Source organism: Fringilla coelebs, assembly GCF_963513975.1.
Source record: "Fringilla coelebs genome assembly, chromosome: 3".
Taxonomy (NCBI): Eukaryota; Metazoa; Chordata; class Aves; order Passeriformes; family Fringillidae; genus Fringilla; species Fringilla coelebs.
Window position 1 is genome coordinate 39,749,637 of NC_140030.1, and position 25,785 is coordinate 39,775,421.

A 25,785-nucleotide genomic window follows, 5' to 3' on the forward strand; every position below is an offset into this window, starting at 1 on the left:
GTAGAAAGAGCCTTTAAAAGGCTTTATTCTAATATGTTCTTAGAATTTTTTATTAATTTTTTAAACATGCTCATAAATCTTAGACATCTGTATTGGCACCTAAAATTAATCCACTAAAAATAGCTTGTTGAAAACAAATGTGTTTCTCTTATTCATAACCCAAAACCTTAAAGAACAGAAGCCTTGAAAGAAATTGACTGATAATAAAAAAGAAGTTGATAATAATTGCTGATGCTGAAAATGCAAAAAGGGACAGAATATGAATGAAACTTAAATTGGAATTCAAGAATCGTTTATCTTTAAAGTTTTCTATTCATATCAACTGTATCAATAAACATGCTTGCTTGCTTAATGGGGAGTAAATTCACCCAATTCCCCCATGACATATTTCATCAGAATTCTAGTCTAAGCAGCTGCCTTCTGTTCCTTGCTACACTTTTTCCAGAAATCTAAAGGCAGATTTCCCATCTCCAGCAATTTATACAGGGGTCTCATGTATCTCATGCTTTAAATAATCTTCGGGATTGCAGGATTCAGCCTGCTGTTGTGTTTCCTGATGAAATAATTGTTTCAGAGCAATAAGTTCTTTTATGTCATCTCTGACAAAAAGAGTTATGGCACATAAGAATCAAAAATATTTTATTTCTCCTATAATAATATTACCTGTCTCTACTTTCTGCCTCCTTTTCCCATCCATCCCCCCGGCTCAGTGCCCCAGTGAATTCAGTGCTCTCTTTTCCCCTTCCTATTCACCAGCACGGCAGTGGTAGTGACTCCATTGCCTTCTGCACTCACTGACTGTCACTTTGCAGCACATCCCACAAGGACAACACAACAGTAGCACTTCCCACTGGAACACAGCCTCCATCCAGGGCCAGCAGCTTGGGCAGGGGTGCCTAAGCATTCATAAGTTCATCACGTGTGGATTTGTTTGCATACTACATATGTAGAGAGGTAAGGGTATGGATACAAAGAAATATAAACCATAATTGATAAATCACAATTCAGGGAATCGAAGGAATTAAGTGTGCTACAAATACCACATGAACACTGTGTGTACGTGTATGTGTATGTGTATATATATATATATATATATATATATATATATATATATATATGTATTCATAGAAGCATGTATTTGTAAAATACAGCAGGTGTGAAAACAGAAACACCAGAAACACTTCAAAAAGGGGATTAAATCTTTCCTGAAGTTCCAGATTGTGGGTATGTGCGTGTGTAAGGGAGGGTGTTCATTATTTGCACCTTGTTCCAAATTTTAGATTCCCTGTGCTCTAACTTACATCTGTCTCGTTGTCTCCTGAGTTGCCTTAGGATTTTTATTTCTAAGTTAACTTTAAGGATTACAAAGGAATAGCTTTTGAGCTCTCTTTTTTTCTCTTCTTACATGTTGCTGCAATCCACTGAAAGAACAAGACCCCAACCATACTGAAATTAATAGGTTTTACAGTGTTTCTGTGAGCAAGATTTCATCTCTGATACTTCTTGTCTTTCAGCAAATCCAGCTATGCTTGTAGAATTTCAACTATAGTTCTGCAAAATGGTTGGGTTTTTCTTATTCTAAAGATCAGGGGGTCATTGACTTTAATCTGACTAAATCTTCCATTTCTCTGTACTAATTTACCTCAATCAAGAAAATTTGGATGTGTTTTCAGAGATTTGAAAAAAAGATGCATAAAAAAGATATCTGATCTGAATAAATGTGATGTGACTACCTTCAGGTAAAGTTTGAAGAAAAAATTCTAACCCACAGATTCAACTCTTTCAATGCAAATTTAAGTCATAGTTGCCAAATACTTGTTCAAATTTTCATGATATTGCGAAAATTATTTATCTTTCCTGGGCTTGATTTCCAGCCCTCCTTTACTCCACATAGAACTGTTTCAGTAATAATTTTCTGACTGTGCTGTGATTAAAACTTACTGCTTGCAAAAGTCCAAAAGATTCTTTAGGGAAAGGCATTTCAATGTGAATGTATTGTTATTACTAGAGCAGCATTTATTTTGCTTCTATAGTACTCTTAATTGGTAGATTTGAAAGTATTTTATTAAAGGAAAATAGTCTTACACTTTAGGTATCTATGAGACAGAAAGTGATTAGTGCCTAACTCAAATTAAATTCTGCTCAACTAAACTCAGGTTAAGCTGATAAAAGAATCACTTTGTTCTATGACCTGTGTATGAGACTTGTCAGGGCATCAGCAGGCTCTAATTGCCCTGGTAAAACAGTGCTGTCCAGCAGACCAATGTGCCTGTCAGTGAAATAATGATTTCCTAACATTATTATCATTGCTTTTGATTAAGCTTCCTTTAAGAGGACTTACAATAGACATATATTCTAGCAGAAATTCCATTTAATTTGACTGGGAAGAAGGGCTTTGTGGTGCTTTAAAATTTGTTTTGTGTGGCATTTGACCACAACTAACCACAGAGATCAAAGGCTGTCCTCAACACCCACCACCTGCTGACCATTAGCAGGTCTGGTTGTTAGCCCAAAAGCTTCCTTAGGATTCCTGGAGCACCTACCTACTGCAATCTGTTGGGCACCTACAAGTGCAACACACCACAAACAGGGAAAGAGGCTGCCCAGGACAGAACTGGGGTGTGTCTTCCTCCATCCTTCACCAACATACTTCCAGTGCTCTAAAGGACTGGGTCCTTCTTGGGATTCAGAGCTGGGAATGCTCCATCAAGAGCAGGGATCTAGTCCCTTCCTTTATGAAGAAGTTAGGAAATGACACCTTTTGAAAAACAGACAGAAAATTATTCACCCAAAATAAAGACCAGTTTTTGTGATCTTCACAACAGTGGAGATTTAAAGCCTCTCTTTAGCCTTCTCCTTACAGGAGAGGGGAAAGGAAGCTGCCTCTACCTTCTACTGCTGCAGATGTGCCCCTGGGCATAAATCATTAGGGAGTCAATAGGCAGGAGACAGAAAGAGGTCAAAAGAAAAGAGTATGATCTTTGATTAGCACCTAGGCCTCCAGTGAGGGGAAAAGGATTGCTCACCTCTATTCCTAAAGCTCTTCACAGGTTGTAAAATTCACAGACATTGTTGTCTAGGAGCTAAAAAGCCTTTAAAGAACTTGAAATATCGAGATCTAAATCACTTGAGATTGAAGAAAGATTCATATCTAATAGGTCATAGCTTCAATTTCTGCATAAAGGGACTTCATCCTTTGCCTGTTTCCTTTAAATTCAAACAAACAAAAAGCAGCTGTTACCATTGCATTTAAGATGGAGTCTGCTCTTGTAGGCACATCTATTTCCTTAGGGCTCAGAGCTGGGGTAATAGCTGGTTTATCGATTTTGAGTGGCCCTTCCTCGAGAAGAATGAGCCCCTTCTGGGGACGTGCTGGCACCAGGCAGCTAAGAGCACAGGAGTCTGAAAGGCAGAGGGTCAGAGAGAGTTTAAGCATGACCAGCAGTAAAAGACAAATGAACAGAGGTTTTCAGGGTTGCAGGATTGCAACATGTCCCCCTGATCCCTACTAGTAGAGACTGTTTCTAGTCTGGGGCTTCTTAGGACTTGGGATAGCTAATCAGCTAGGGATTTAGGTTCCTCTTAACATTTTGTCATCAAATTAGTCCTACCCACATTTGCTAAACTGAATTAACTGCAAGGATTCTCGGTCTGTTTGAAAAGGCAACTGCTCGCCATCACTTTTTTTACACCAATTTCCTTGAAGTAAAGGAATCTAGCATTAAGTGCTGACCTCTTATCTAGACCCCTTTTTTAAATCTTTTACAGCTTATTTCCCTTGCTCTTTTTCTTTCTCTCTGTGTTTTCTCCAACCTATCTCTCCAGAGTTTCTTTAGAAAGTTACTTTCTGATTAAGATTGCTATATGAAGTCTTCCTTGCATTGTAGGAACAAAGGAAATCTCTTTCTTTCCACTTTTTAGTTTTAATAAGCAGTCAAGTTATGCCAGAGAAAGACTATGGGTTGCAAACCTTAAGATGGGAAAAAGACTACTTGGCAAATTGTATTTCTAAGACACAGTAAATAATTGTACATTGAATTGTTACTCTAGTGGCAAAACATTCATTACTTCATTATGGAATTTTTTTGTCTATTAAGAGTAGAATAATGTATGACACTAAAATCCAGTAATTGAATATTAGAATCAAGGGCAAATTAAATATTAGAATTAAACTTAGACTGTAAACTTTAACTTTTCTTTTTAGGAGGCTTAAAAGGAAGACAATATGCTAAGAAATAGCAAATAGCTTGAGCCTTTTCAAAAGAGATATGATCTCTGGACTAACTGCTGGCTTTGGGCAGTTTTTTGTCAGCAGCCTATGCAGAATATTCTTCATTGACATGTTCTAACCTCGAGTTGCTCTCAGAGGCATCAGTGTCTGTGTTAACCTGGACAGTAAGTAGTAAAAAGAAAACATCACCTTAGAACATGTCGGTGTTTGCGGCTGCTGGAGGTTTTTTTCAGACAATTGTTCCTTCAACCCATTCCTCTTGTGTATTTGCTATTTCTTCACTGAAGAACTTCAGGTTTTTCCTTTTCTACAGAAAAAGTCTCTTCAGTGACTTTGTTAAGCTTTGTATTCTCAGCTTGTTATACTTGTAGTTCCAGCTATCTGCTCTTCCTTTTGTTGTGCACACAAAGAGAAAGTTATGCACGCTCCAAGAAATTAACGACTGCTTTCTCTCAACTGCAATTTTGTTTTCTCAGAAGAGTGTGCCGTTTGAGAGGTTTAGGGACTGCTAGTTTTGCAGGGTTTATAGTATACACTATCTAAAATATATATTGTTTTTTAAATATGCTTTCATTCTGGTTTTATCTGGTTTTATTTTTGGGTGATTAAGTTTTTGTTTCAGTTTGTGTGCATGCATATGTTTAAATTTCTTAATAGGAAAGTTCCTGAATTTGCTTTTTTGTGGATCTTGCTCTTTCTCTCTGTGTTTGAGTAAAAAAGGCACTTGTATCAGATCTTTTCTGTTCATGTTTTCAGTGTCCAAACTTTACAGTAATCTTTATAGTGAATTACTAATCTTGCTACAGCAAGACACGTGTCTCATTCAAGAGTCTTGTTTTATAATCACCTTCAATCTTACAATTAACAGCTTATTCTATTGAAATATTAGGTACTACCAACACAAGTAATCTTGAGAACATAGTCATTGGTGCACAATGAAAATGATTGGTGCTGTTTTTCTTTTCTTCCAATTAGTGCTGGTGTCCTTACACACACAAGTACTCTATAATCCATCAATTATTTGAATTGCACTTTTCCCAGATGGAAAATAAGCAGCCATTATTTTTGGCACTCAGTATATTACAATATGAAGGATTTGTATTCTCTATGCCCAGAATCTAACCCGAAGTTTTGAGTCACTGATGGGCTTTTAAGAAAGCTGGATCAGTGAGGAGTTCTGCTTAAGGCATCTAGACAACTAGCAGAACCTGGATGAGGTGTCTTGGCTATCCTGAATCCTCTTGATTCACTTCATTACGTCTTAGCTCAGAAAGTCAAGAAAACCAATTCTGTTGATTGTATTTGTAAAACAAATGCCCATCCTTCCATTCTGTGAGGGAAAAAAGTCTCATTTGCAAAGAATATGGATGGACATATTTTTAAAGGTAAGCCTATAAATTGTCACCTCTATTCTCTATTAACATAGTAGTAAATGGCATTCTCCAATTCAGCCACAGAGCAGATTGCAACTGATTTCAGCACTTCAGTAGCTTTCTTTTCTCTCTAGGGCAGTTGTTGTCTCACTGGCAACTCAAATGCACAGCACAGAAGATTTTTCAAATTAAAGCAAGAACACCTGCATCCTAACAAAACCAGTTATATCAGTACAGATCCCAAACCTAGAGGTATAACAAGTCTCTTAAGGAAAAGGTGCTAGGCAAGCAGAGAAGTGAAATGTTAAGCAGAGATCAGATTATGGGGAATTTATGGTATTTCTTAAAGGCCTCTCAGGCTTTCTTTCCTGGCTACAGAGCTATCTCACAAGTTGTGTTGCCACTGGCAAAATCCTCAGATCTATGAAGGTTTATCTGCAAAAAAGGCAGCATTAAATCTCAATTAAATTTTTTGAGCTTGCTTATGCAGCAAGATAGGGCAGTGTAACTGTTAGCACTCAGGAACACATAATCAGAGAATGATTATATGCAGGTGCTTTTATTGAAGAGCTCTGGGTGTCAGGGGTGCACAGACCCAAATCTGACCTGACATGGTTTCAAGCCAAACATGTTTTATATTCTATTGTGATATAACTTACATATTAATTATTAAACTTACATTGTTCTATTGTATACATTGATTTTATTCAAGCAGGGATTTCCCTTGATCCCCCTCAAAACACTAACATAGTTTCTCATGATTCTTTAAACAAGAATTATATCTAATCACATCTAACAATTATATCATTTATCATATACTGTCAACACAGGTGCAGTTTCATGTGATCTAGCAAATACAAGGCCTAACATTTCCCAGGGCCTACTAAGCCCAACTTTCTTTCTAAATCCCTGAATTTTCTATGATTTTAAAATCTTTTACTATCATTTCCCCCCTTCAATTCACTAAATTGCAAATGCTTTCACTTGATACAGTGATACACCTTTGTTTCTGAGTTTATACTTGAAGTTCTTCAAATCCATGATTGATGTAAACATTGTCATGGATATTGTCCTGAAATGCAGAACTAGAAGATAATGGGTGTGGATCTCCTGTCAGTGTCTTTATTATTTTTCAGTTCTAGGGCGTTTTCTTCTGTATTTCTCCCTTTAAGATGATATAAACTAACCAAATTGCTAAGAATACAATTAGTAAGATTATCACCCTCTCAATGACAGATTTAATCCATGAACTCACATTCCACCCTAACCCTTTGAAGATTTTGCCTAACCAGCTCGTAGTCAAATCCTTTTGCTCTTCTTGTGCTTCATGCTCCATTTGTTTCAACTGATTGATGTCATATTCTGCATCTGCAGTTACATTTGGGATGTGGACTCAGCAATGATCAATCCATCCCTTTAGAAATCCACACACTCCATGCTCTTTCAGGAGTAACAAACCTAAGTCAAATCCATTTTGTAAAGTAATTTTTGTGGTGGCTTGTAATTTTAAACTTAGTTCTTTAAATCCTTCCCGGGTGACTCTTGCTAGTCTATCTACCTGACCTGTAAGTTTGTACAACATTTCTCTATTCTGGTAGTTTGCTATAGGACTGAGCAAAGACTCTATGGCCCACCCAAATTTCACTCCACTAGAGGGCTCTTTCTAAGTGTCATCCTGATTTTCATTGTCTAGAATTTCTCATCTTATTCTCATCTGCAGTAGTTCATGTTTTCCATTCCATGGACTTTTTCCAAATTGGACATAAAGTAGGGAGGCCCAAAGTTTCCCGTCTACAGGCAGATGTGTTGTCCAGGTACCATCACTTGTTGCCCATACAAATTGTCTTGGACTTTGGATTGTATTCCTGGTACATCCTATGACTATTTTGTAATTCACTTTACCTTGTTTATGTTTGATCCCTCTGCAGGCACAACCAATTGGTAGGGCTATTACCAAGGGTGGCATCTCTTTTATCTCTATATCATCAGAAGTGTAGTCATAAGTTTTATTACATGCCCACCAACTTACTTTGTCTGCCTTTGCTCTGCTGCTAGTGGCAGTGTACGTTACTGCTGGGTGTGTTTCATTCTCAGAGCCTTCCCATTTAATACACCAAGGGGTGTTTGTCATATATTGGAATTTTTGAAGTATACTTATGGACCACGCACCGTCCCAAGGTTCTATCTGACCTTTCTGATCCTTGGCCTCACACTTCCATATCAGAGTGGTTTCTGTAACATTCTCTGCAATCTTTTTATAGTGTGTCAGAAAGCATTCCCAATTTGCAATGTCTTGATCTTTAACCCACCACTCTATGATTTGTCTTACCCTGCCATGACTTAAATGACAATCCTGTTTCCTCAGAGGCCTCATCCACTCTCCTGTTATTTTCCGGGTTTCTCTGACTATTTGCTTCAACTCTGGTACCTGTTTACATACAATTGTTTTGTTCTTTTGTATTTCAGGTAATTTTGATGTTATGATTCCCCAACTTATTGGGTCTCCTGCTGTCTTCGGTATTGGCAGACAGGCAGTTATTCTGCCAGTGTTGTGCATTTTGGTGAAGTCTTTGACTAATCCAATCATTACATTCTCAGCCCAAATTGCATTAGAAACTTTTATCACCTGTGTTTCTGCTTGTACCTCTCTTTTCATTTTAGAATGAAGAGTGGTTAGTTGATCTTTTTGCATTCCACATCTCAAAGACAATAACCATAAAATGAGCACTGACACTCTTACTGATAACATTCTTGAAGCAATTAAACACATCTTATCTCAGCTTTGTTGGTTCCATAATTTACACAGTCCGTGATCTGGGATGGATTTTCTTCACTCGGGTATAGTGAATCCAGAGATCCACACTGTCTACTTTCACTGCTGTAAAGGTTGTCAACAGTACCTGATGGGGTCCACTCCACTTTTCTTTCAGCAGTTCTTCGTTCCAATTTTTAATGCACACCTCATCTCCCGGATGTATCTCCCGGAACTGGATTCTCAAGAGTCAGTGGTCTATTCCACACAAGGGCGTTCCGAAGCCGAGGTAAACTTTTCCCAAGAAACAGAACATAATTATACACTTCCTGCTTTCCCGTGGCATGTATGTTTGGGTTAGGTTCAGGAGATTTGTATGGTTTCCCATACAATGTCTCATAAGGACTGACTGACATCCGACTCTTAGACTTTATCCAAATCTTCAACAGTGCTGTCGGCAAAACTGGGGCCACTGCAGTTTGGCTTCTTGGCATATTTTACTGATTTGCCTCTTTAGCGTCTGATTCATCCTCTCTACCTGTCTGCTTGACTGGGGTCTCCATGGTGTGTGGAGGTCCTAAGTTATTCCTAGCAATCTACTTACTTCTCTTACTACTGTGGCTATAAAATGGGGCCCCGTGTCCGATGATATCCCTGGGGTACCTCGAACCTGGGAGTGATCTCCTGTTGTAACCACTTAACTGCTTCCTTTGCTTGGTTTGTGCGACAGGGAAGGGCTTCTGGCCACCCAGAGAATGTCAACCCCCACTACCAGGTATTTGTATCCTTGAGTTCTTGGCAATTCTACAAAATCCACCTGCCAATATCTCCTGGCTCTATTCCTATTCCGAATCCTTCCTAGCTGTGCCTGCCGTCTAGACACTGGGTAGTTTTTCAAGCAGCTCTCACATTTTGACATTACTGATTTTGCCATTATTAACATCCATACCAAGATTAAACTTCGCTTTAGCAATTTTACCAATGCCTCTGCACTCCTATGACATTCGTAATGTTTAATTTGTAGAATTTCCCTCATTATCAAGGGAGGTACCACTATCTATCCTTGTCCAGTCACATACCACCCTTCTGAATTCTTTTCAGCATTTAGCAAATGTCCCAATCTTTCATCTTCTACTGAGTATTTTGGTTTTGGAGTAAATTGAATTGATATATATTAAGTTTTAAGGGTATCAATGCCATTGTTGTTTGCACTTCTCATGCAATCTGTTGGGCTGTCCAGTCTGCCTTTCAATTTCCCTCACAAATTTTGGAGTTCCTGATTGGTGTGCTTTACAGTGTATAATTGCCCTTGTTCAGGTTTTTGTACTGCTTTTATCAATTGCAGGACTGCATCTTGACGTTTAATGTGCGCACCTTGAGAAGATAGTAGTCCTCTTTCTTCCACAGTGCTACGTGTACACGCACTACTCCAAAATCATACTTTGAGTCAGCCCAGTTTACTCTTTTCCTTTCACTTAATTCTAGTGCTCTCCCCCCTGGGCAGATGTATTTGGTGGTAATGCTTTTGCCTCCACTACTATACTGACTGTTGTTACTGCATATCCAGTGTATGTGGTTCCATTCTCCACAAAGCTGCTTCCATCTGTGAATAACTCCCACTCTGGTTGCTCTAGCAGGATGTCTTTCAGGTCTTCTCTCACTGAATAGGTGTGCTCTATTACTTCTACACAGTCATGTTCTAATGGGCCTTCTTCAGTTGGGGTACCTAGAAACAAAGCTGGATTCAAAAGCTTAGTTGTCTTTAATGTGACCATGCTGCTCAGTCAGGATTACCTGGAATTTTATCATCTTGCTTGGAGATAGCCAATGACCTCCTTTCTGCTCTAAGACAGTGGTTACTATGCGTGGTACGTAGACATCTATGTGCCTTCCCAGAGTGAGCTTCTTGGCCTCTTGTATCAGCATCACAGTGGCTGCGACTGCTCGTAGACATGAAGGCCATCCAGCACTTATGTTGTCAAGTTGTTTGGAAAAATAGCCCACTGGCCTTTTCCAGCTTCCCAAACATTGCGTCAGAACGCCCAGCGCAGCCTTTCATGTACAAATACCTGAAAATCTTTAGACAGATCAGGTAACCCAAATGCTGGAGCAGTTGTCAGTGCTTCTTTTGATTTTAGGAAGTCTTCTTTCTGTGGTTTGCACCCCGTGAATGCCTGCGTCACCTGGGCTTTGTACAGGGGTTATGCAATCAGTCCATAGTCCATGATGCACAGGCGGCACCACCCTGCCATCCTGAGGAAGACTCACAGCTCGTGTAGATTCTGGGGCTCTGGAATAGCACAAATAGCTTGGATACAGTGAGTACCTAGTTTTCATTGCCTTTGAGAAATTTCACATCCCAGGTAGATCACAGTCTGTTGGGCAATTTGTGCCTTTTCCCTGGATATTTTATAACCTTACTTTATGAACTTTTTAACTTTACTTACAACCTCCCATTCCCAGTGAATTTATAATCTTGATTGTTACCTTTATGCAGGTTGCTTTTTCTTCTGTAGCAATCGGTATATCACCAACATACTGCGACAACAGGTATTGGTCTCTCGGCCCTTGCCCATTCTCAGTCCAAGTCTCCAGCTCCTTCGCCAGTTGGTTTCCGAATAGTGTCGGACTGCTCTTGTATCCTTGCGGAAGTCGTCTCCAGGTGAGCTGGGTTTTTCTTCCATTCCCTGGATTTTGCCACTCAAAGGCAAACAGTTTCCTACTTTCTTTGTCAATGGGTATGCAGAAAATGGCATCTTTTAGATCAATTATCATAAACCATTTATATATCTCTTTTACAGATGTCAGCATGTGTAGGGATTGGCTACTACTGGATAAATGTCCTTTGTTATTTCACTTATTGCTCTCAAATCTTGCACTCATCTATACCCATCATTTGGTTTCTTCACTGGAAATATTGGTGTATTAAATTCTGATTCACATTCCTCTAGAATTTTGTATTTCAAGAATTTATCAATAATCTTTTCTGTTCCTTGTCGTACTTCTGGTTCTATGGGATACTCTTTGACCTGTAGAGCCCTTGCTCCTTCCTTTAACTCTACATGCACTGGCTGCACCAATTTAGATTTTCCTGGTATATCTGTTTCCCATACAGAGAGAATTCCTGCATTTTCTACTTCCTTAGGGACAGAGGGGACTGGTTTTTCTTTGATCATTAAAATTTGTCCCGTCTTTGATTCAGGTATTTTCATTAGAATTTCCCCATTCTCAAAGGTTATTAGCACATCAAGTTTCGCCAACAAATCCCTCCCTAAAAGTGAAACTAGACACTCAGGTACATATAAGAATTCATGCATTAAAACCTTGCCAAAACACAAATCTAAGGGTTGCAAGAATGGCTGATTTTCCTCCTTCCCTGGGGCCCCAACTATTGTTGTTTGCTTGCCTCCAATTTGCCTTTGCAAATCATTTAGTACAGACTGCGTGGCACCTGCATCCACCAGGAACTTCACCTCTCTATCGCCTAACAGTAAAATTACCAAAGGTTCCTTTGTGGATTGTTTTGTTTCTAGTCAGCTATGATATTCTCCTAGTATTATAGCCTTGGACATGTCTTCCTGCTGGAACAGATTGCCCTGGTTAAACCGGTTGTTCTGGTTGTTCCGGTTGTTCCCTTGTTCCCGTTGTTCAGGTGCCTTGGGTATTGTCTCTTCCAATGCCCCTCCTGCTTGTAATACCCACTCTTATTTAAGCTTAACCCTTGTATGACTGGTCCCCAGCCCCTGCCAAATTTGCCTCAACTCAGTCCACAACCACCTCTGCCACATCCTCTGAAATCTGGGTTCCTTTTTCCTTGTATTACTGCCAAAAGATTTTGCTGCTCTCTTTTACCAGCCTCCTTTTCCCTATTATTGTATACCTTCTAGGCTACTTTAAGTAGTTTATCCAGATTCCTTAATTCCTCCCCTTCTAATTTTTGCAATTTCCTTCTGATATCATCCTGTGACTGCCCCAGGAATATGAGAGTGAGCTGAACCTCCACTTGTGCTGTGTCTATTTGGAGATCTGTATATTTTCTTGCTGCCTTCTTAAGGCTTTCCAAAAACACAGTAGGGGATTCTTTCTTTTCCTGTTGGACCTCATACAGTTTAGACCAATTCATAGTCTTAGGCACAGTGTTCTGAGCTCCTATCTGGATCCACTCCTGATATTTCTTCAGCCTCCGCGTATGCCCAGGTGCATTAGGATCCCACCCTGGATCCTCCATTGGAAAATTATCATCTAGGGTTCCTGTTATGAGTCCATTTCTGATATCCTCCCTTGCCCTCTCCTTGGCTGCCTTAAGTACCATTTCTTTCTCAGTAGAATCCATTAAAGTATCTAATATTACTTGTATATGGTCCCAGTCCAGATTCTCAGTTTTCATAACCATTTTTACCACTCACACCACCTTATCAGGATTTTTCCTATAAGTCCCAGCCGATTGTTTCCAAATGACTAAATCTGCAGGAGAAAAAGGCACTTTTACAAACACTGATCCCTCCACTCCTACTCCTTGTTGCAAGGGAGAAATCATGGTCTCCTTTTGTCTGCCCAGGTCATTTCTAGCCAAGATCAGGGCAAGCTTTGACAAATTTTGAGTCCTGTGAGATACTGGTGTCACTGATTCACCTCCACTATCACTATCTCCTTCACTTACATTCCCCCCCCACCCCCGCTTCTTAGTATCACGGTTAGATTTTGATCATCTCCCGAGGAAGAGAGATCAGGTGACGGTGGGAGAGGAGGATAAAGAGAGAAGGGTGAAGAAGGACTAGACAAGATAGAATTAGGTGAAGTAGGAGCAGACGGTGAAATAGGGGCAGATGAAGCAGGCAGGATAGGATTAGGTTCTCTTCGTCTGGTTGGAGCTACCTGTAAATCAACATCTGTATCGTTTTTTCTACTCAGAATTTCTTTCAACGCGAAGTGTTATAGACAATGTTTCTCTTTTACACAAACCTCACACTTATCACTTGCAGATGCTCTAACCACCATTAACCCACATTCAACCTGCCATTCTGGCTTACCTTGCAAATAGAAAAACAAATCAACATACGGAACCTCGTCCCATTTTCCTTCTTGCTTACAAAACTACATCAACAGCAAAATGGGGTTATATTGCAAAGACCCATTCTTTGGCCATTTTTCGCTATCCTCCAAGACATATTCTGGCCACCATGTATTACAACAATCAATCAACTTAACTTTATGTAACTCTTTCTCAAAATTACCCTGTTTCCAATGTGCTAATAAGCACCCCAAAGGAGAAGTTCGAGGTATGGGGGCATTGCTGCCCAAAATCTCTTTACACTTCTCCACATTACAAATGCAATACACCACAAATGCCGAGCCTGCAATGCTTTTGCGATTGTCTAAAGGACAGCACCTAGGCAATACCACCAGGAATTCCTTAGCCTGGTGTAGCTTTCACTGTGTCTTACTGGCAGGCAACCAGAGTAAAAGCACCTTGCCTGTCTCCCAGGGACATTGTGGGCTGTGGAGATGGTCACGGCCGATGGGCTCCCCAAGAATCCCTCGGTGCCATCTGGAGCATGATCAGGTCGCAAACTTGCTCAGCAGCGCTCACAAGGTCCCATCGAGGGTCTCCAAAAATGTTAGCGTTCAGGAACACATAATCACAGAATGATTATATGCAGGTGTTTCTATTGAAGAGCTCTGGGTGTCAGGGGTGCACAGACCCAAATCTGACCCGACATGGTTTCAAGCCGAACGTGTTTTATATTCTATTGTGATATAACTTACATATTAATTATTAAACTTACGTTGTTCTATTGTATACATTGATTTTACCCAAGCATGGATTTCCTGTGATCCCCCTCAACAACCTAACATAGTTTCTCATGATTCTTTAAACAGGAATTATATCTAATCGCATCTAACAATTATATCATTTATCATATATTGACTGCACAGGCACAGTTTCACATGATCTAGCAAATACAAGGCCTAACATTTCCCAGGGCCTCCTAAGCCTAACTTTCTTTCTAAATCCCTGAATTTTCTATGATTTTAAAATCTTTTACTATCATAACTACTGTACCTAGCCTCTAATCATATCTGCACAAACAGCTGGTGCTCAGAGCTCCAAAAGCCTTGCTTTGCCACAGAACTAATATACCCTAGAGTGAGTTCAATATTATAAGTAGGCACCCTCTGCTTTTTCCTGATTCTGATTTATCTTCTTCTTCAGAGGAGGTGTTTTTCCACTATACAGGGGAAGTACATATTAGGAAATCAGTCAGAAGCAACCATGATTTTTTGATGGGGAGTTTAACTTATGTGCACATGAATGCCTATGTTTCTTCTCCTGCCACTTCCTGCTCCCCCTCTGTTTGGCTTTGCTCACATCATTTTCACAGCCAGTGTGAGTCAATCAGGGCTTTCTGGTGGGCAGGTGGCCATCACAAGCACATAGTTTGTGCAGGTATGTTATTCATATTTCTGCTGGCTGGCTGCAGTTTTACAAGCCAGTCACAAAGCTGCTGAAGAGCTCTTTCTGCAATTCTGGCAGAATCAGAGAGAACAGCAGTTTGCTGTTCCCAAACCACATGGAAAGAGGGGAGGAAGAGACCACTTGCTTTTGGAGCGCTTTTCTTTGATCAGCTTCATTTTGTGCAGAGCCTTTTCAGGGCTTTTGAAAGAGGCAGGGACTGGCTTGTTCTGCATAACTAGGATGAGCTTTATATTCAGAAAGATAAAAAGCTCTTCTCTAGCAAGGCAGATAAAATTTGCTACTAAGCTACAGTGGTGGAGAACTCCATTTTCTATACCTAGCACAGTATGGAAGGCCATCACCCCTTTCACAGATTGCTGTCGGTCATAAACTAGCTGTGATGTGGACAAGCAAACGTGGAAGTTAAGGTAAAAAAAGGTTCTGTCTGCATGCTACCAAGGCTGGCAACACTGCTGAGATTCTGATCACTTTGCATGCCATTTTTTTTCAAGTTGTGCCAAGGGAAGGAAAGGGTACCTCCAGTACCCTCTGAAACAAGCTCATAAGCTCATGATTAGAAAGCTGCCATGTGGAGTGTCCTGACACTAACTGTGGATTGTCTGGAAAAGTTTCTTGCTGATAGGACTGTATCTTTTCTTTTATATGTGGTAGTGTTGGTGGACATAAAGTCACTCTGGTATGGACAGCAGTGCTTTAGCCATTTCCCCCTGCTGTTCTGAGAGACTCTGTGTCCCTGGCTAATGTCTTTTGCTGTACAGTTGGATCACAGTAAGAAACCACTGAGCTGTTGCATAAGCAGCTGGAGAGTGACAGTGTGTGACTGCCATGGAGAGAAGGAGAGGATAGATGACAATCAGGGGGAAGGCTGGGGGCTGCTGAGCCGTAGCAGGATGCTGTGCATTGCACAGCAATTTGGAGAAGGAAGCTGAGAATAGGATTTTCTTCAGCAAGGGGATCAAGATTCAGACATTCACAAAAAAAAACAGCTGTACCCCATCTAGCAGTTGACAGGAAGATTTAGGTTTAGCCCTTAAAAATAGGGACTTTGTAGTTCCTGTTTTCCATATAATTTTTTATTTTCCTTCACATTTTTACTCTGTGCCATGTGGCTACTTCATAGTTTGCAAGACAACTTTGAGGATGGGGGTGGTTTTACTCATTTATTCTGCAATTCTTTGCCATTTTAGACCACCAGCTTGTATTCTTATCAGGTTCATTTTGTAAGAATCTGTGTTTAATGTCATGAGAACAAGGCTGGAAGGAACCAAGTAAGGTCATTCTAGCCCAGCCCTAGGACCTGGGGGCACAATCTGATCTCTCATTGCTTAGTGGTGCTTGTGTAACTTTGTTCTTGCCAGTCTCCAGTGATAGCTTCTGCACCATTCTGAAGCAATCTATCTTAATGGCTACCTGTCCTCGGGGTGCTTTTAGGTCATTTTTTTTAAACTGTTCGAAGTAAAATTTACCGCCACTGAAGGAAATGATTCTATACTGTTCTCAGAGCGCAAATACACAAAACTGGAATCTGTGGAATTAACAAATAATTCGAAAACAAAAGAGGTGGAGAGGGGAAGAAAAAGAATGTTGTAAACAGTAGAATAAAAATATGCAGTCTGAGATCAGCAGTTCATTCAGTTTTCAGCCTTTTAACTCTGTGCAGCTCTGTTGTGCCTTTTCATGCTGGGCTGTTTTCAGAAATCTGTGGACAGGCATGGAAATGTGTGGAAACAAGCCTGTGTTTAAATGTTGGGGGGGGAAATCCACTATTCCAGTTGCAACAGAAGAAGCTTAACTGGGAGCAGTGAGAGTTAATTCCAATAAAAGGAGCACTCTTCAGTTTCAGAGCTAAAGCAAAAGCACTTGGGGGCATGTCCATACAGCAGTGACTTGGAGATAAGGAGTTACACACTGGCTATCCCGAGGCAATCAGGTTTTCTTCAATGCTGCAGGTGGAAAAGCTCCAGCTAATTGGAAGTGTGCTTTAAGAAAATCCAGCTTTTAGCATAAATGCAAATATGCCATGGCCAAGTCTGGTAAAACATGCCAGAGGACAGGGAGAACAATCTCAGATGAGCTTTCTTTCTAGCAATACAATTGTTTGCTTGTGATTCCTATCAGTTCCCACTGCATTCCACTGTCCTTTCATAGCCCTGAAGTATCTACCTAGATTGTCTGCTTCTAGAAGTACCTACCTCTGACACCTTTGTTAATCTCAAAATCTTTCTGCTCTTCACCCACTCTGATGCCAGGAGTGATCCTCACAGACTATCTTGAGGCTAAGTATTTCTACCTGAGGAATCCTGAGACCAACTGGTGGTGAACACAAGAGTTAGCCCCAAACACTTAAGAATTCTAAGGTGTGAAAAGTATTGTGATTTTTTTTCATGATCCACTGTCCATGCTTTGAAGAATCTTTGCTTCATTTTTATTTTAAAATACTGGCCTTTTCATTTGGAAAATCTCAGTACTAGACTAGTAATGAAAGTTATACCTCTGCAAATAATGATATATTTTGGGCTACTGGCAAAACCCTGAGAAACTGGAGAAATTGTTGCAAAAAATGCTGGAGAAATAGGCATCAATACTATTGGCAAGAAAGTTTATATTTTCTCCCCCCTGCATTATTGCATAATCAGAAAAAAACCAAAACATATCTGTCCCTTCTGGAATGACTGAGAAATCCCAGTTGCAAGGAAAATATGATAAAACAGTTCACATAAAATTCAATTTTATTTCTTAATAAACATAATGCATTCAAAACCATGGGGTTTTTTTGCAAACATTGCCTGGTAAACTTGGGGTTAAAAGGGCTGATGCCCCATTACTATCTCCCTGTTTGTGTTGCTGCTAAATGCAGTTGCTTGTTGATGGAATGCCAAGATTTCCACTTAAAAAGAAGCCTTGCTAAGTTTTGCACCGAGAAAAACAATCTTGTACTGATAAAATACTACACTTTCAACTTGGGAAAAAAAGCACCTAGAAAATACTTTCTACTCCACAACACTCAGAAACGTACTTTATAACAAAACTATCAAAAGTACAGAATTCTTCCAGCTGGCAAAAATCTCAGTAAACACATCTCTTTGACAAAGTTCTCCTTTCAGACTCTGACATGCATGGGGGAGGGAATCCACAGAAAGGAAATTTGTGATTCTGTGGTGGAAGAAAAGCCATGAAAGGGGAAGGGTGAACTAAGGTGACTTGCCGAAATGGCTTGTAACAAACATCTTGTAAGTGTCACCTTTATAGTGAGAATTACAGTGAGATGTTAATGGTTATCTTGGGTACAAAAATGAAGGACATAAATAAATATGGAAAAGAATCCCCATTTTGGAAATTATTATGGAAAAAATAGTCTATGAATTCTAGTGCACCGTAACCTTTATGTCCTAGTAGTACACACAAGCTGCTTCTCAAAAAAATCCCTTCCAACCCAAGCCATTTTATGATGCTATGCAAATAATATGTGTCAACAAGTGCTTAACACATCTTCACTCTACTTAATGCTGCCTGACTGTGCCCAGGACTCAGTTCCAAAAGCCATGAAAGCCATGTTGGCTGGTCCATTCCATAGGTTCCCTAATCTGCTCTGTGAAGCACAGAAATTATTGATTCTGTCAGTACTTCATCATGAAAAATCATCACTATTCCCAGTATACATCTTAATAGTTATTACTGTATTCCACAAACTGGAATACAAAAATAGAATTCCATGAAAAAAAATCCTGTCCAGCTCCTCAGGGTATAGCTAAGTGGTATTTTTAGGAGTCTGCTCAGGTCCTCTGCTTCCTTGTAAGACTCTCATTCTATTTTTACGGGTCTTGCTATTAGACCCTTTTTCCACCATCCCATTAGCAGTAGTTTCAGAGCAAAGTATGCCAGAGATGCCAATATATCTAATGGATCTGCATAATGAATGGTTAGTTCTCTGAATCCAAAAGATGAAGGACTATACAGCCTGAATGTATGTTAGTGTTTTGGTAAAAAGGCAAAAACTAAAAACCATGATCCCACATCAGAAGGGGGACACACCTTCACAGGACAGCAAAACCAGGAGAGGAAATGTGCCCAGAAGAGATAAAAATTGGCAAACTCATCTGTTTACCATGGTCAGATGTTAATATTGGTACTTGGGGTGGCACAAACCACAAGTGATTATCCTCACATTGTCTCTACACTTCAAAAGCTTCCTACACAAATGCAAGATTCTGGACAAACTGGAATTTCAGGCAGAGGACAGAAGACATAATATCTGGTCATTTCCCTTGTAGTAAGAATTGTCATATGATGATGCAGAGGTTTGTTATTAGTTAGCAGAAGAGCTTAGTGTAAAATAATCCCTGTCAGAAACTTGAGTCAAAAGGCTTTTAACTGGAGGGTGACTATGTTACAAGGCACAATGTTAAAATCCTTTTCCGATTTTTCATCATCCTTTTTAATCCCTAGAAAATTATCAGCTCCTGTGAATGAACCTGTCCCAATCTATTGTTCAAACTCAGCTCACACTCTCTGTTCAGTGATAAGTTTTACCTGTGCTGTGTATCGCTTTCAAAAGCACAGAAACAAAGAGCAGCTTTACATGAATATCAGCTCAGCCTCTTGCTTTTTCCTTGAGCTGCATCTCCTAGAGCTGTTCAACCCAAATCCTTTCTTCCTTAGAGGTCCTATTCTCACTTTCCTGGTAGTAAGGCAAGGAGGCAGTCTTGGGCTCACATAGGTCACATCCTTCCTTCTAGTCATAATTTCCAGCAACAATCAACGCAGGCTAAAAAAAGCCAATGTAATGTTGCTAATGTTGCTGTAAAACCTCTTTTTAATTTCAGAGGGATTTAAACTGATGAGGATAAGTGAAAAAGCCACGGATACATTGTCCCACCCCTTTACTCCCCTCAGGATCATTTTGCTGAAATCAGAGAGGGCCTGCTTAATTATGTCCTTCAGAAAAAGGGCCTAGACAAAAGCCCCAGACTCGGCAGGCCATATAATTCATATAATTATTGGAGATGTTTGTGCCCAGGCACTGGCAGCAGGGACTGCCTGACAGCCTCACCAAGGAGCAGCCAGGGCCACCCCATGCCAATTCTAGCATATCCCAACACACCCACTGCAGGGCATGGTTAAACCCTGCAGCCAAGGCGCTGGCACCTCTGGGAAAGTGCATTTAAGAAAGGCACAATCAGTGGAGAATGAGGGGGAAAACGTGAGAAACAACCTTGTGAGCACCAAGGTCAGAGAAGGAGGATAGGAGGATGTACTCCGAACACTAGAGCAAAAATTCCCCTGCAGCCCATGGTGGCCTGGGAAGGACCCCACAGGAAGCTGTGTCCTGAAGCATCCCACAGACAGCCCACTCAGTAGCTAAGTTTTTTTTTCCCTGAAGGAATTGCATCTTATAGGAAGGACTCATTTAGGAGGAAGGAAAATGTATAATGAGGAAGGAGCAGCTAAGAGGAATAGTTGCGGAATGATCACAAACCTGCATTCCTATGCCCCTGCACTGCTCAGGAGTGGGTAGGAGGTATAGGAGTTGGGAATGAAGGAGGAAGCTGAGCCTGGGAAGAAGAGGGAGAAAATTTATTTTAATATCTGTCTTTGTTTCTCACTATAGAAATCTATTTTAAATGGCAATAAATTTTGCCCCAAGATGAGCCTGTTTAGCCTATGAAAGTAACTTGTAAGTGACCTTCCCATCCTTACTTCAACCCATGAGACTTCCATCTTATTTTCTTCCCATATTTTGTTGAGGAGAGATAGTGAGAGAGTGGCTGGGTGGGTCTGACAGCCAGACAAGGTTAACCCACCACTATAACTAAAACCAGAATTAAGACCATCCATCTTCCCAAAACCAGGAGATATTGTGACAAATTCCCTTTTCTTCAAGATACAGTGTAAGAGTAAAGCTAAACTAAGGGATGTTCCCTCCTTCTTCCTTTCCTCAACAACGAATGTGAAAACATTTCTGTTGTAACTGTAGTGCTATACTCACTGCACATCAGTTTTTGCACTCACAAAGCTGCAAAGTTATGAGCTATTAGTGGACCTCTGAACATGTTCTACCATGTCTTCATTCTGAATTTAATTATTTATTTCATAGTAGGAAGAGATGAGCTGTGGAAGTAGTTTTAAAGGCCTGAAATTCACTTTCTGCTTTCTTTGAGTGTGTGTGTGTGTGTATATATATACACACATTTATACATCATATATAAGATAATATATTTTTCTATTTATATGGGTGGGGTTTTTATAAAAATTTTTGTGGCACTATCTAGCCAAGAAAATAAAACACAACAAATTGAAAGACGTGCAGAATACAAAGGTCAGACAACATTTACAGGAATTGTAACACATTGTAGAATCTACAGTGTGTCAGTATGTTCAGACTACTTTTTCCTGGTAATTGACTTCCCCTCCTTTTCCCTTGTGTGACATGGTGCTGCATGGTTAACTTTTTCAGTTTTAGTTCTAATCTTAGAACATCTGTGAGTTCTAGGGCTATGTTCAGGATCAAAGGTTAGCAATTAACAACCCCTAATTAGGGTTGTTAGGTTTGCAAGAACCATATGGTAGAGTAGTTATGGAAGGAGATTGATCACTACTCTCAGGAGGAAACAACAGGAGCAAGGACAAAGGAGGCTATATGAACTTCTCAGCCCTATCTCCCCATGGAAAAAAAAGGATACCTCATAACAATGCAGCATATCTCTACTTTTCCTCATTTTAAACACATAAAAACATAATGAAATACACAAGAACATGTTTTATATTAATTTCTCTTTATTTTTCTTTATGTGGGAAATATATGAGATATGTGGCTGTACCCTCTATTGGTGCTTCCTCCCGTAGGTATTTTAAGAGTCCCCTGGAGAAGGCATGAATGTTCATCTCTATGTAGCCACCAGACATGAACTAGTTTTCTAATAAGTCTTATTGATTACAGAGTTAAAGTTCTAGTCCCTTCCTTTTTCAATCCTCCAATCCTATGTCCTCCACATTCACACAAATACAAATGCAACAAATCTGCAGCATGTTATCCTTTATGTTATCCAGACACAGGGATAGAATTGTAGGGTAATTTTGTCTGTCTTCTGTGTTCCAAAAGCTTGGTCTAGGTTCTGAGGAAAAAACCTTCTCAATATGTACTGATTCACCAAGTATCAGACATATTAAAATCCCGCTTTTAATTTGTCAGTGAGCTTTTAATGTGAAGAACAGAAATATTGTCACTTTGTCACAGAGTGCAAGAGACCATGCCCTCTCCATTCAAAAGAAATTTCTGAGGTTGCAGTTCAGTGTTATTGAAGTTCTGTCTATTGTGATGTCTGATTATGACTATTTTAACAAGACATGTATATGTATTTTAATACCTGATATTATTTTCTCTCTTTCTCTTCCTCTTTTTTTCTCAGAGCAAATTATGACATCGACATCTAAAGGAATTTTCCGGTCATTTTTTATTATCTTCATTATCCTTGGTTGTTTCATGGCATTTATATTAATTTATATCAAACCAACAAATAGCTGGATTTCTGGTCCTATAGAATCAGCCAGTTCAGTGCTGAAAATGAATAACTTCTTTTCTCCCAAAACTGATAATCTCAGTGAAACTACTGTTTTGATCTGGGTTTGGCCGTTTGGTCAGATATTTGATCTCACGTCCTGCCAGACGATGTTCAACATCCCCGGGTGCCATCTGACCACTGACCGCTCGCTCTATAACAGATCCCACGCCGTCCTCATTCATCACAGAGACATTAGCTGGGATCTGGCCAATTTACCTCAGCAAGCCAGGCCACCATTCCAGAAGTGGATTTGGATGAACTTGGAGTCTCCAACTCATACTCCACAAAAGAGTGGCATTGAACACCTTTTTAACTTGACCCTGACTTACCGGCGTGATTCGGATATCCAGGTGCCTTATGGCTTCATGATGGTTGGCACCAGCTCCTTGACACTTGAAGTACCAAGTAAGGAAAACTTGGTCTGTTGGGTTGTGAGTAACTGGAACCCTGAGCACGCTCGAGTCAAGTATTACAACGAGCTTAGCAAACACATTGAAATCCACACCTACGGACAAGCCTTTGGAGACTACGTCAACGCCAAAAACTTGATTCCGACTATCTCCACGTGCAAATTCTACCTTTCCTTTGAAAATTCAATCCACAAAGATTACATTACTGAGAAACTCTACAATGCTCTTCTGGCTGGATCAGTACCAGTTGTACTGGGCCCTTCCAGAGAAAATTATGAGAATTACATTCCAGCAGACTCTTTCATACATGTGGATGATTTTCTCTCCCCCAAAGAGCTGGCAGAATACCTTCTGATGCTTGACAAAAATAACAAGATGTATCTTAGTTATTTCAACTGGAAGAAGGATTTTTCAGTGCATCTTTCTAGGTTCTGGGAATCACATGCATGTCTCGCTTGTGATCACGTGAAAAGACACCAGGAATACAAGTCCATTGGAAATTTAGAAAAATGGTTTTGGAATTAATTTGTGGGGGGTGTGTGTGGGTGTGTGTGGGTGTGTGTGTGTGTGCATTTTTTTGAAGAAGCCGGAAAGGACTTCAGTCCAAGTGGAGAGGAAAGGAAAAGAGAAAAAGAAGGAAGGAAAAGAAAATCTCACATCATGGTTTATCAGTTATTCTCTTTTGGCTATCCTATTTATATTTTGTAAGAGATTTTAAAAGATCAGCAGCAGCAGTCATCAGTACTCAGTTTCAAATTATAATATACTAATTATGTGCACTGAAGAGTATTTGATTGCTTATTATAAATTTAAAACAAGATTTTCCACATTTTCTGTGAAACATGTCCCAGTCTTTCACTTCAACTAGTAATTTTTAACTTTTTTTTATTTTTAACATTATCTTTGTTGTTCAACCTATTTGGAAAATGAGGAAACAATTTTTAAATGTCAGAGAAAATTTTAAGAACATAATTTGTTGTTCCAGACAGAAATGTGTGTAACCCTTCAAAAGACAGTAAAGTTTCATATGTTCATCTTGCATTTAAGAGCACAGTAGAGAACAATACCTAACATTATGAAAGTGGGGTTATTTGTCCCCTTTTTAAGGGTAATGAACCTAGAACTATAGTTTTTTAAATGTACTAGAATAGTGGATAGTCTTTGTTTCTAAAAAGGTTTCCTAACAATGGTCCCATTATGTTGCTTTAGGAATACATCTCTTCTTACCCTCTGAAGAAAACAGAAGTCAGATTTAGAGAAAATTACCTATCCTGGTGACCAAAGCCCAGATTCATCCAATTTTTGAGTGTACTCAAATGCAGCACACCCTTGGCCTTCAATATGTCTCAAGTATTTTTAACCTGAACCAGGGCTTTGAGTAGTGTTACACTGAGATAAACAGATTTTAAAAAATGTGTTTGATTATATCAGCCTTATGCACTGAATTCAGCTGGTAATAATGGATTTTTAGAAACAGTTTGCTGAGAAATTTTAGAAAGTTCTCTCATATAATTCCTTGAATAATAGTGATTTTCCCCCAATTCTGTAAATATCTGATGAATTTTAACTGTAGCTGGACAACTTGATGTTATGACACATAAGTGTGGGGAAAAATTGCTAAGCAGTCAATTTTCTGAGAGAAATATGCTGAAATTCAGTAAATAGGTTATCAAGCTGCTACATAAACTTTCAACTTACCAAGCAAATGAATTTGGGGGGTTGAAAATATTTTGTATGAGAGGTATTAAAAATGAACTCTTCAGAGCAACAACTGCTATCAATATTTGATAATATAAGTAGGTTTTTAAGTATCAAATTTGCTCTAATAGCAAATATAAAATTGCCATGATTGTCACAACTGTTTAAAATGTCTGCTTCAAACATGTATCATTTGATTTTAATACTTCTTTCTATCAGCTAAGACAAATTCCTGATTTCCATATATATTCATATGTACAAGGTTGGTTTAATGACATAAATGTATGGGTATGTTTTGATTTCAAATGAAAGCAAATCACCTTGCATTTTCAGATCAAAGTGCTGCAAATCACATCTGCTACTGGAAAAAAGAAATAAAAAAGTTAAACTGGAAGGATTTCTACTTATGAGATGTATAAGACCCTGATCAAGCAAAGTCGTTCAATCAAGTAACTGAGATTAAATATACAGACAAAAAAGTTGCTGCAATAAGGAAATGAGAGATAAATTATAAATATTTAGCAAATGACAGTGGGAATAGAAACACAAAAGGCTATAAGATTAATTAGTTAAATTTATAGAACTCAAAATCCCATGGAAAATTATAGAATTACTTCTGCTCTGCCTATGGTTTCAAAAGCTGTATTCTGGTCCAGCTAGCTTTCAATATACTGTGAACCACCTTAACTCACCAGCATTCTAGTATGCAGCAAGATAAGCTTACCTTGAAAATTAATGCAATACAAGGAAACAGAGTCTTCTAAAAACAAACTTCTGATGTGCATGTAACATGAGTAGTATCTTATCATTGTGAAGGCAAGTTGCTACAGCTTATAGTCTGTCCTACAGGCCAGCACAAGCTTTTGTTTGTGAAAGTCTCAGTGACTGAGCATACCAGTGGTTTGGCTCAATAACCTGATTCCCTCCGTGCTGGAGGTTGGAAGTCCTTTGCATTGACCTCAGTAAAAGGTGATTGTGTACAACCATTCCTCACTTCAAATTGTGAGAGCTGTTCTGTGTGTTAGAAGGCCTTGGGTGGATTCAAACCGGTTCCTTGGCAGCAAGCTCAGCTAATTCCTTATAGTAATAACAAGCAAGAATATATATGAAGTATGAAATATTGGTCAGTGTATACACAGGAAATTTTTGAAATATACATTGAATTTTAAATCTGTAAGTAATGTCTTTACCTCTGTAAGCACAGGATCTAGCCAGCATGGCTAATCTTAGGCTGAATTTTAAGGAGTGAAGAGTGTTGTTCTCTTCACAAGAAGAAAAGCTCCA

At 39.4% G+C, this 25,785-nt stretch overlaps 1 protein-coding gene across 3 annotated transcripts in view; it reads left to right on the forward strand.

Moving 5' to 3' along the window:
- Nucleotides 1–23,328, forward strand: part of FUT9 (fucosyltransferase 9) — a gene marked incomplete at both ends in the record, with an annotated part of 104,171 nt that extends 80,843 nt beyond the window's left edge. For 2 of the 3 annotated variants that reach the window (XM_084202875.1, XM_084202876.1), the window contains one exon: nt 22,241–23,328. In XM_084202875.1, the coding sequence (XP_084059001.1) occupies nt 22,241–23,328 (1,088 nt within the window). Of the gene's footprint in view, nt 1–756; nt 922–22,240 lie in introns of all 3 variants that reach the window. The other variant, XM_084202874.1, reaches the window with a different exon arrangement.
- Between the last annotated feature and the right edge of the window lie 2,457 nt (nt 23,329–25,785).